The 12,062-nt window shown below is 47.7% G+C and overlaps 1 protein-coding gene across 1 annotated transcript in view; it reads left to right on the top strand.

Annotated features, from left to right (window-relative positions):
- Positions 1 to 12,062, top strand: part of LOC139770650 (uncharacterized) — a 38,820-nt gene that overhangs the window by 12,148 nt on the left and 14,610 nt on the right. Inside the window, exons 2-9 of the mRNA XM_071702725.1 lie at positions 975 to 1,157; positions 3,879 to 4,209; positions 4,553 to 4,704; positions 4,887 to 5,018; positions 6,103 to 6,225; positions 6,481 to 6,738; positions 7,096 to 7,365; positions 7,715 to 11,437. Of these exons, the coding sequence (XP_071558826.1) occupies positions 975 to 1,157; positions 3,879 to 4,209; positions 4,553 to 4,704; positions 4,887 to 5,018; positions 6,103 to 6,225; positions 6,481 to 6,738; positions 7,096 to 7,365; positions 7,715 to 11,437 (5,172 nt within the window). The remainder of the gene's footprint in view (positions 1 to 974; positions 1,158 to 3,878; positions 4,210 to 4,552; positions 4,705 to 4,886; positions 5,019 to 6,102; positions 6,226 to 6,480; positions 6,739 to 7,095; positions 7,366 to 7,714; positions 11,438 to 12,062) is intronic.

Genomic DNA, 12,062 nt, shown 5'->3' with positions numbered 1-12,062 from the left:
CGTCTACATCTGCAAAAAAATGGTATATCGCGCGAAGCTCTTTTGTAGATCATAGATCGGCTTAAAAATCCTTCGTGGCTAAAATGCCTCCGTAATTAAAAACGCGAAAATTGAAGATTTTTTTCGCTAGAAAATATAATCGGCTCGGAATTCATCGCAGACGCTAAAGTAGCAGTTCTCCGATAGGCTCGAGGCAATCTTTCCACGCGAGCAAAACGAAAAGTCATCCGCTTTCGCGACTCCCTCGTGCGCCCCGCGAGATGCCCCGCGCCAGGACGGATTTATTTTACGCCAGCCACGTTCGTTCTCCGTTGATGGCCATCGCATCGCCATGCGTCCGGCGGTCCGGTACGATAAAAATTTTGCGGCGGAAACGCGCCCCGCACACCACAGACACACGCTGGACGTCGCGACGTGACCGTATATTATATTGTAGAATTATTCGATTTTAATCCCGCGCGTCCCACACACCGTGCTTGCGCGAGATCCCCCATGTGCTTGACACACGTCTTTTCCCCTTTCACGCGGCGGGACTTGGCTGCCGGAGTACGCGCATTGTCAGGGTGTACGGTACTTGTGCGGGCGCGATCGCATTGCGATACCGATGGTATGTGGAACGCGAAAGAGCAAATAGAAAATTTAACTCTTGTAATCGCAGATTGTGATTTACAATATTTAACGTTTATATATAGAGGGAAAGATATTTATAAATGTATAAAAGCTAATACCTGTATTTTAATCATATGCAAATATTAATGTATGCGCACATATTTATCTATTACGTGTACGATATACGATATAAAATTCGACATGTTTGAGCTGATTAAATATTGTTATTGGATTTTCGGCAACGTAGGAGGGGAGATTTAATGGCACGCCAAATTTCCGCCGAAGTGCCCGGTTTCTCCATGTTTATGGCTTGTATTATGCGTTCGCGATACGGATCGTATAACGTTCATTTTCCTCGCTTTCAGGGATAGTCGGCGCTTGTCCCGAGGTGCAGCCACCGCAATGGGGAACCGTGAAGGAGAAAGCTCGTCAGGACGGCATTCTGCGGATCGTGTACTCGTGCGAGCCGGGCCGTAAACTCAAGGGTCACAAGATAGCGACCTGCACCGCCGACGGTTGGGACCATCCCGTCCCGAAATGCGTGCCCCGTAAGAAATCGCTTTCCGAACCGATCGCAACGACGAGTCGCGACGAGAACGCGATGTTCCAAATTCTAAGCTCGAACATTCCCCGATTCGGATCAATCGGGCGTGGATCGCGCAGAATCTATTCTCATGATCCACATTCCACGTTGCCGCGTCGCTCTGATTCAATTGACGTTCGTCCATTCGTGAAACGTCCGTCTTCGTCGATTAACAGCGACGACTAATCGTCGTCTCGATGATTATTCATCCGTCAACGCGAGTATATTTGTACACAGACAATTGCGAGATACAAATGGTGTTATTGGGAAATTGTGTTTTATTTTGACTAATTTTGCGGGTTATTTGCCCCGATTCACATCGTTTAGAACAGTTAATCGTTTATGCTGATGCAAATGGCTTAATTAACTTGCCGCTTGCGAATCGCGCGATGTCTATTCCAGACACGTCTGCATTAAGGAAATTGTTTCGAATTATCCACGAATTGGATTCCCGGGGAATTAACGATTTGTGCATATCACGTATCGCACGATGTCTCCCGCTATGTCCATAGCTATGGCGGCATTACACTAATTTGATCGACGTAAGTCAATTATCCGCATGAAAGGGAGCTTAACTCCTCGTGCCTGGCTCGGCTGAAGCCTCGGACGCCGCGGTGTTCAATAGACTGACGGACAAATCCGTTTACCGCGGGACATCGTGCTGTCGAAATAAAGGGACTCACGGTCAAACTCGCTCTTAATACCGTAACGCGCGGATCGCGGTTCTACTCGCTCCGACCAACGGAGCTTTATGATCGACGGACGGAGATTACCGGATATGATGATTAAACTTGCTTCCTTTTGTTGTTCACTTTGGCTGCAACGTGCGATTCGGAGATAAATTTAATCTTAATGTATCTGTACTGAAAGGCGTCTCTCCATCTCTTGATATAATTACATAATCTTTACATTCAGATAAATTATTCGAAAGCACGAATATAAAAAAAAGTCACGTCCTATGGAATTAAATGTCGTCTATTTCGCTCGATCGGATTCTATTGCGTTAATCTAAGCTCGAATCGGAACCATATTTAAAATCGCAGTTTTATATGAAAGAAGCGAGCGCGACGGGAGAGGGGAGAGAGATATGTCAGAAAGCCCCGAAAGTTTCGAAGAACAATTTACCCAAGACGCCCATTCCTATGATTTGTGGAAACACGACTTTACCGTGAGATTCAATTTTCACCGATGCTCAAGTTATCGGCATATCTTAAGCCGGGGGTTGGCATTGCTCCCGAGACTGCGAATATATAGGGTGTCTTCCATTCTTCGCGCTCCCCTTTCGGGAATCGGCAGAAAAGTTTTTTAATTAAAAAAACAAAGGGGAACGGGAAAGGAGGGCAGCGATCGGATTATTTATTTCAGGCATTTCAGCTTGTAACTACCGTCGAGTTATTCGCGATATCAAATAATTGATTTTATCTCCTTTCGCGCGCGCGCGTATCATATATCTCTTTATGGCATTAAACCAACGAGAGATATCGAAATTAATATACTTAACAAAGCGCTTATAAATCACGTGCTTATAAATCGCGCGCGATGCTGATCGCGAATGGTTTGCCCGGCCGCCACCCCTCGTTGTCCCGGCCCCTTAATACGAACCAGAAACCAGGCGGGAACGGAATTCCCGAACGGGGGAAAATTCGCGGGGTGGCGTTTCGATGCTCCAGGAACGCGCCTCGTTCCATCGCGCGTGCTATCGGCGGCACGAGATTCGCCGACATGGCATAGCTCGCATTCGCCTCGATGGAGATAAGCCGCCAAGTCATACACCCGCCCGGACGTACACGAGCATACGTACACGTCCCTTCCCCCCCCCCCGCTCCCACACCTTCCTGTCCCCCTTTGGATCAAGGCTTTGGTCGGGATATGCCGCTGCTGGTGTGCTTGACGAGAGAGGAGCTTGCACGTGCCAGCTTGCATGCGCTTATTCAATTATTACGCGCGCGTAAATGTAAAAATTACTCGAAAATATCGAGAAAGATGAAGAACGAGACGGTCCTGAAGGACCTAAAGAATTAGACAGTGGCAAGATGTTGCCGTTCGAAGTCATCGAAAGATGAAAGCTCCAATTTACGAATAGGTCGAAAATAATTACCGCGAATGTTTTTTCTCGCATCTGGGTTAAACGGAAATGGCGCAGATTTTTTTACGGAAACTAATCCTGAAGGATTTACGTGAGCACGACGTACTCGACCGCTATATGCGTTACTTATATATGATACAGAAAGGCGTGTGAAAAATGTATTATTTGATGGCAATCACATACGCGCGGTAAAAGGCGGTAAAAGATGTATCTGTCCCCGTGTTGGACTACCATACACTATATATATATATATATATATATATATATCCGATGAAATTAATCCTCTGTGATGTAACGCTAACGCCGGAATATCTCTAGAAATATTTTTGCTCAGCAAAACGAATATTATATTTAAAGTCCATTCGGCGGGCGTGTACGAGTGACGGGAATTTAATTAAAATTCCTTTAATTATAATTGCAAAATGAATATTTTATTTGCGCTAGTACAATAAACGTACAACGCGCTAATGATCACGCGCTGACGAGCGAATATTTGCGTTTATTATTCATTAACAATATGCGGCAATTACATTATTCTATTTCGCGTAAATAGAAGATTAGCACCGATGTCACATTACGCGGTGTGTGCCCGCTGTGTAGATAATACGTTGCGACGTTTCCGCAACGATCTCTATCTCGGCGATCAGCCGATCGTCCCGGACAGGAGCAAGTTACAAATCGCCAAGGATGGTCTTAAGGCGCTCGAGAGGATAGACGATCTAAAGAAGCGTAGGAAAACGAAGGAGGGTAAGAGGAGGAAAAAGAAAAGGAAGAGGCCGGCGAAATCCTCGTCGAGACTACCCACGGCAACGAGATTAAACGAAACCGTGGTGTCCCAACTGGATATCAGCTGCTTCGCGAGGAAGAGCCTCGGAAAGGGACTTATTAAGGCCCCTTTGATCGAGCATGCTCGCCCCGCCAAATACGCCAGGTTTGTATAGCCGCACAGATTGAAACAGCCAAGATTAAAAAAAAAAAAGAAAAAGAAAAACTCTTAAAATGACGAAAAGATGTATCTTGGAGAGAGCTCGAGATTTTCAATTTCATTTCATTGATCCAACATGAATCGAAGAATATTTGTTTCCCGGATAAATTTATGGAGGTAAAATACAGTTTGCCGATTATAATCGCGTATAGATTCGCGAATGCTTAAAGAATTATGTGACAGGCTACATGTAACCGCAACACATTATATCGAATCCAACTCGACGTAGAACTACAAAAAGGTTAATGTATATACTATCTAGAATAATAGGATGTGTATTGTTCCGTAGAAGGAAGAACGTACTGCCGCCGTACAATCGATACATCGTCGCGGTTTACGAGTGCGCGGATGGCTACGTCTTCGTGGATTCTACGACGGACAGGCTTTTTTGCAGCAACGGCACCTGGCTCGGACGTCGCCCGAAATGCCTGAGGGACACTCGTAAGCATAAATATAAAATATTATCTTCAGCGTAGTGATCACACATAAAATACAGCACGCAGCTTGTGTGTTTACGCATTTGTTAATTAATTTAATATGATGTACAAGAGTCTGTTTGCTCGCGCGCGTATGTGTGTGCTCGCGTTATGAAATGTATGTATTTAATGTATTTCCCGCTACAGAACTGCCGACGGATAAGATGAAACGTTGCGATCAGGGAACGGGCGAATGCGAACACGTGTGCGAGGATACGCCGAGCGGCATAAAGTGCTCCTGCTTCGACGGCTTTCGAGCTAAAGGACCGTCCTGTATCGGTAATCCATACGCGCTTACAGTGCCATATATACAAATTCACCGCTGCATATATTCCACATTTTTATATCTTTTGAGGAAAGCCAAACTCGCTCGCGCGCCCCCCCCCTCCCCCCACCCTCTTTCTCTCTTTCCCGCTCACTCGACACGCGATATTTCCGTCGATATTCTCCCACGAAATTCGCGTACCGTCTTCGTATTGACTACACCGTATACTCGTATCGATTTGTTGTATTCGCTGTTTTCGACGTTTCCCTTCTCGACGTGTCAGTTTTTCGTTCTATCGCGCGCTTTATATTTTTAAATTTCCTCGAGAACACACCTGAATAATGCACACGGCGGGATGCTCGCGAGGTGAAAATAATTTTAGCCAAGGGGGGGACGTGTGTGCGAACGGCAATTTTAGCGCTCTCGGGAAAAAAAAAACGCGTATAACGTAAACCATCGCCGTCTTAATGACGGGATTATCGGGTTTTCGCGCGCGTATCGGACTGATTTAAGAGTCAGATTGCGCATAGACTGTTGCGCGCGATATCGAGTTTTAAAAGCTCGTTATCGACTCGGACATTTCTCCGCGCCGCGCTCATCGGTCTTCTATTTTTTTTCGCTCCCTCGCCATATACGCAACATGTAATACGCAACATGTTTGCAGATCGTATCGCGTTTGTAGCCCCGATGATTGCCCGATCAGCGTGTAACGTAGCCCGAGTGTTACAACACGCGATATTCCAGCGCGTATATCGATAATACGCGATCGTTGCCATTGATTCTCTCACTCTAGCTGCGACTCGCGATAAAATGCTGACAAAAACCGATGTAACGATTGTAGACAAGCATTAAAAAAAAAATACCAATCTTCCTTTCCAGCAGAACGCACAAATTAATTATCCAGTTTAGTAGCTTCGTTATTTACGCTAAAATTTCATCAGTTTTCACTCTTCACCAAAAAAAGAAGAAGAAGAAGAAACAAAAGTTATAATAATGCTGGAAAATTTAATTACGCTGTTTTTAAGTGATGTGTAAAAATTACCAAGTGTTTAAAATTCGATTATCGATTTTCTTTTTCCCTCCCCGATATCCTCCCAGACATCGACGAGTGTGCGGAAGGAATTGCGAAATGCACCGATATTTGCCGGAACGAACCCGGCTCGTACACTTGCGAGTGTCATCGTGGTTTTCAGCTGGGAACCGACGGTCGCTCTTGCCAAGGTTAGTCATATAGGAAGAAAAGATATATCTTCGGCAAATATTTACTAACTCGTCGGTCCCCTCTTTGTGTGTCAGCGTATATCTAGTATATTTCCACTTACATTCGCACCTAGCCTAACCTAACCAGAAATCTGTCGTAGCTTCGAAGGGCAATTTATTTCGGCGCTCTTCGATTTAATTTATTGTTTAACAAACTTGAGAGACACTTGTCGAGAGGAAAAATTCTCTGTACGGCACGCACGTATATTGTTCCAGACGTCAATGAATGCCTCTCGAACAACGGACACGGGCCTTGCCAAGGCACTTGTCGCAATCTCGAAGGTACCTACGAGTGCAGTTGCGCGGATATCCCTGGGTACAAATTAGCCGCCGACAATCACACGTGCGAGGACGTCGACGAGTGCGCGCTGAACAACGCGAACTGTTCTCACCTGTGCTTAAACACCCCCGGGAGCGTCTTCTGCCTCTGCCCGGACGGTTTTTACCTGACGAACGATTGGAAGACCTGTCAGGGTAAAGTGCTCGTCTCACGTTCGTTTGTTTTCGATCGATCGTCTTAATTTCTATTTTCAATTTTGTTATGAATTATTGAGGTGTTTACTTAAATGTTTAATCGTATTCTATCTTCTTCTAATTAGATTGTATTCAATCTTCTTCTGATTAGGTAATTTCGTTGTCATAATTTAGATCGATCGATTTAACAATATTTACTATCTCCTAGAATCTCTTTTCCCATTCTGTTAAAGTTTATTATGTAGAAATTTTATTTATTTAGCGAAAACGAACTTTATTAATCTGACTTATATTTTTACTTCTGCAAAAATGAATATTATGAAGCTATAAAATCTCTTAAATATCGTTTTTCTTCAGATGTTAATGAATGCGAGGCGACACCGAAGATATGTGCGGAGAATACCGAGTGCGAGAACACAGTGGGATCGTACAAGTGCATAAGTAGGATACATCCACACGTGGTAACGAAGATCCTTCGAGACGAGGACTACGATGATGAAAATGAAGACGATGACGACGAGGACGAGGACAATGACAGCGATGACTACGGAGGAGAGATTACCGAAGTTCCGCGGAGTCCGAAGTGCGAGGTCGGCTTCAAGAAAAACGAAAATTTGGAGTGCGTTGGTAAGTGTACTTGACAAGATAAATTTTTTATCAATAACAATTACTATATAATAATATTCCGATAGCCAATTGAAATACGATGTCTAAACGTTCACAATTTCAACTAAAGATATTAAAAATCCTCATTTTATAACTTTCTGTTTTTTAATTCATTATATATATATATATATTTCTAATTTCTTAAGTCTTTTCCGTAAAAAAATAAAGCTGACAAAATAAAATTTCCGTTCAAACGAGATTCGGCTGGCATTAATTAATCGGGAGAGAGGATTCTATCGTTAATTTCAGAAAGCAAGATCACAGTATTTTATTTTTGACACAAGCTCATCCTGCTGACATTCTTTCCCAGATATAAACGAGTGCATCGAGAGTGAATCGCACGGCTGCCAGCACGAGTGCGTGAACGAGCCGGGCGGCTACCGTTGCGCCTGTCGAGCTGGTTACGAGCTCGAGGAGGACGGCGCGAGGTGCAAAGACGTGGATGAATGCGACGTACCGTCCCGGCCGTGCTCGCACATCTGCCGCAACACCATTGGCGCGTACGCGTGCGAGTGTCCTTCGGGGTTCACGTTGACTGACGACAACGCGACCTGCGTCGAGGAGCTCACGAGCTGCGCCAGCCTGACGAAGCCCTGTTCTCACGGCTGCGAGGACACCGCGGAGGGACCGCGATGCGTCTGCCCGACCGGATACGAACTGTTGGACGACCGCGCGACCTGCACGGACGTCGACGAGTGCGGCAGGGACGATCACGGCTGTCAGCACCGGTGCGCGAATCTGCACGGCGGATACGAGTGCGCCTGTCACCCAGGATTCGTCCTGGACACCGACGGCAGATCCTGCATCGACGTGGACGAGTGCGCGGAGAATCGACACGATTGCTCGCACGCGTGCAAGAATTTTCCCGGAGGATACGGATGCGTCTGCCCGGAGGGATACCGGATCCTGCAGGACGCGCGCACGTGCGCCGACGTGGATGAATGCGCGGAAGGATCGCACGAGTGCTCGCACGAATGCCGCAACGAGGAGGGCGATTACAAATGTGGGTGTCCTGGCGACATGTCCTTGGACGACACCGGCAGGAATTGCGTTCTCGCCGACCCGTGCGAAAACGCGAATTGCAGTCACATCTGCGAAAAAGAGCGAGACACTTACAGGTGCGTCTGTCGAGAAGGATACATCTTGCAGAAGGACGAAAAGACCTGCTTAGATATGGATGAGTGTTTCGAAGACGAGCACGATTGTTCGCACGAATGCATAAACACTCTCGGAAGTTACAAATGTGCTTGTCCGCAGGGTATGAGACTTCTCGAGGACAGTCTCACCTGCGGGGACCCGGTATGCCCGCAAGGACTTCGACAGGACGAGCGCGGTCAGTGCCGGGACATCGACGAGTGTCTCGAAGGCGAGCACGAGTGCTCGCATTTATGCTACAACGTGTACGCGTCTTACCGTTGCTCGTGTCCCGTCGGCTGGATCCTGAAGGACGACGGTTTCACTTGCGTGAGGCACGACCCTTGCTCCAATTCCTCGTGCTCACACTCATGCGTTCCGTCAGACTTGGGTTATAGATGCGAGTGCCCTTCGGGTTATCTTCTGGACGGGGATACATGTAAGGACAAAGACGAATGCGAGGACAAGTCGACGAACGGTTGCAGTCACGATTGCAGAAATCACGAGGGTTCCTACTCGTGCTCCTGTCCAGCGGGATTGGAGCTTGGAAAAGATAATCGCACGTGCGTGGACATCCCGGACGAATGTGCGAAACCTCAAGAAAATAATAACTGCACTTGTCCCGCGGGATATACTTATTCACACGGAGAGCATATTTGCAAGGACATTGACGAGTGCCAGGACGAGCACAATTGTACCCACGGCTGTATTAACACTGACGGCTCTTACTACTGCGAGTGTCCTGTCGGATGGCGGTTGCGGGAGGATTTCAGGACCTGCCAGGAGCTGCCGGATGATCCTTGCGCCAAGAATCACGGTTGTTCACATACGTGCGAAGAGGACGATGGCCGCGTCCGTTGCGGTTGTCCGGAAGGATATGAGCTACAAGACGACGGAAAGACCTGCCAGGACATTGACGAGTGTTTGTCCGAGGAGGCCGATTGCTCTCACGAGTGCCTGAACACAAACGGCGCCTTTAACTGCACCTGTCCCAAAGGATACGAGTTGCGGGACGACGGCAGGACTTGCGAGGACGTGGACGAATGCGTTGTCCTGGATAATCCTTGCTCGCACAGCTGCATAAACCATAATGGTTCTTACGAGTGCTCATGTCCTGCGGGATATCGAGTCGGTGAGGACGGCAGGACCTGCGAGGACATCAACGAGTGCATCCAGGACAACGGAGGGTGCTCGCACCTTTGCGCGAACACGGAAGGTGGTATCGAGTGCGCGTGTCCCGAGAACTACGAGCTGCTGAAGGATGACGGCAAGACGTGCGTAGAGATAAATGCATGTTCCATCGATAACGGGGGATGCTCACATTTCTGTCATCACGAGGACGACCGGTTATCCTGCTCCTGTCCGCCCGGAATGGTCCTGTCCGAGGATGAAACAACGTGCACGTACGAGAACGACTGTCTGCAGGACAACGGCGGCTGTTCCCATTTGTGTTACCACGAAGAAGGAAACGTGACCTGCGCCTGTCCACCCGGTATGATCCTAGCGGAGGATCAGAGACTTTGCGTGCAGGAAGACGGATGTGCGATCGAGAATGGCGGCTGTTCTCACTTCTGCCACGATCGCGATGGTAACGTGACGTGTTCGTGCCCCGTGGGAATGTCCTTGTCGCAGGATGACGACGCTCTTTGCGTTCATGAGAACCGATGCAACGGCCAATGTTCGGATGCCTGCGTCTTCGCGGACGGTTCAGACGTCTGCGAGTGTCCCGAGGGTTACCGTCCGTCGCCGCGGCACAATGCTACCTGCGTGGACGTCGACGAGTGCCTGGAGTTGCAAGACAACTGCACCCATCAGTGCCTGAACACCCCCGGCGGCTTCAACTGCAGCTGCAACGCCGGCTTCTCGCGGAATCCTCAAGATCCGACCCTGTGCGACGACATCGACGAGTGCGAAATCGAAAACGCAGGATGCTCGCACTCCTGCGTGAACCTCGTGGGCACTTTCAGATGTCAGTGTCCAACGGGATACGCTCTAGAGCGGAACAACAAGACCTGCATTTTGATAGACGGCTGCAAGAACGACAACGGAAACTGTTCCCATCACTGTCACCCGGTAGATGGTCCTGACGGGATTCCGGGCACCCGTTGCTCCTGCCCGCTCGGCTTCCGGCTGAGGCGCGATCTTAAGACCTGCGAGGACATCAACGAGTGCGAAGAGTTTGAGAACGACGTGGACTCCGGCTGTTCTCACACCTGCGTGAACACCGAGGGCGGTTATCACTGCGAGTGCCCGGCCGGCTACATTCTGATGCCGGACAACCGGAAGAATTGCGTGGACGTGAACGAGTGCCTGACCAGCGGCCACAATTGCACTCACGACTGCGTGAATCTGCTAGGCAGCTACGTGTGCACCTGCTATAAAGGTCATTACCTGCACACCGACAATTCCACCTGTTTGGACATCGACGAGTGTCTCGAGCGAAATGGCGAGTGCTCGCACAGTTGCACCAACACCATCGGCGGCCACTTCTGCTCCTGCCCGACGGGCTACGAGCTGTCGCGGGACGAGAAGACCTGCGTCGATATCGACGAGTGCGCGAGCGACAACGGTGGTTGCGACCACAAGTGCGTCAACACCGTGGGCTCCTTCCGCTGCGAGTGTCCACCTAATCACGAGTCGTGGAACGGGTCCTGCCGACCGTCCGATCCCTGCCGGGACCATAACGGCGGCTGCGAGCAGGTCTGTGTCGCGGAAAATGGTACTGCGGCATGCTCGTGCGAGAAAGGCTTCCAGAGGGACGAGGTCGATGGTTTCAGGTGTCGCGATATCGACGAGTGCGAGGTACAACACGGCTGCGATCACATTTGCGTCAACAATCCCGGCTCGTACGAATGCAGATGTAAGGAGGGATTCCGAATGGAGAATTCTACTTGCGTAGGTAAGTGATGTAACTGCTAGTAAATTTCGGATACCGAATATATTTATTTTAACTCTCGCGATATATATTCTCGGCATCCTTAATTAAGTGATCGATTTATTCACTAATTTTGACTATACCGAGACAATAAAACAGAAATTCTAGCTATTATTTGTAAAAAACGTGATTAAATAGTTTTTTAGCATTTTTATTGGCACACAAATATGCATAATAAACAAAAGTATAGCGAAAAAATGTTTACTTACTTGTCGAAGAGCTTCTAACGTGCATATTGGTCGCTCACAACTTTGCTTCTTCACTGCTTGAAGTATAACTTAAATTTTACGTTGGTTCGTTTATACTCCCATCATCTTAAAACTTTTTTTAGAGTAGAGAGCCATTCGCATCTCACTAAAAGGATCTTTTAAAGCTGCGAAACGTTTGAAATGATGATATGTGCAAGAATGAACCATGTATGCCATTTAAGGATTAATCATCGTTACTGAATATTAAATCACGTACAAATAAATCTCTATCTCCTTTGATGAGTTTTTTTTCTTAAAAAAGAAAAAAAGAAAAACATGCATGGAGCGGATTGCGCCGCATAATATAGTAATAAACGCAATTAAGGGACAATCTCGTATCA

The sequence above is a fragment of the Temnothorax nylanderi genome, unplaced genomic scaffold, assembly GCF_030848795.1.
Source record: "Temnothorax nylanderi isolate EJ_2023f unplaced genomic scaffold, tnyl_v1.0 TNYL_tig0031_pilon, whole genome shotgun sequence".
NCBI classification, from domain to species: domain Eukaryota; kingdom Metazoa; phylum Arthropoda; class Insecta; order Hymenoptera; family Formicidae; genus Temnothorax; species Temnothorax nylanderi.
Note: the sequence above shows the minus strand (reverse complement) of the source record. Positions and strands in the feature narration are given on the sequence as shown.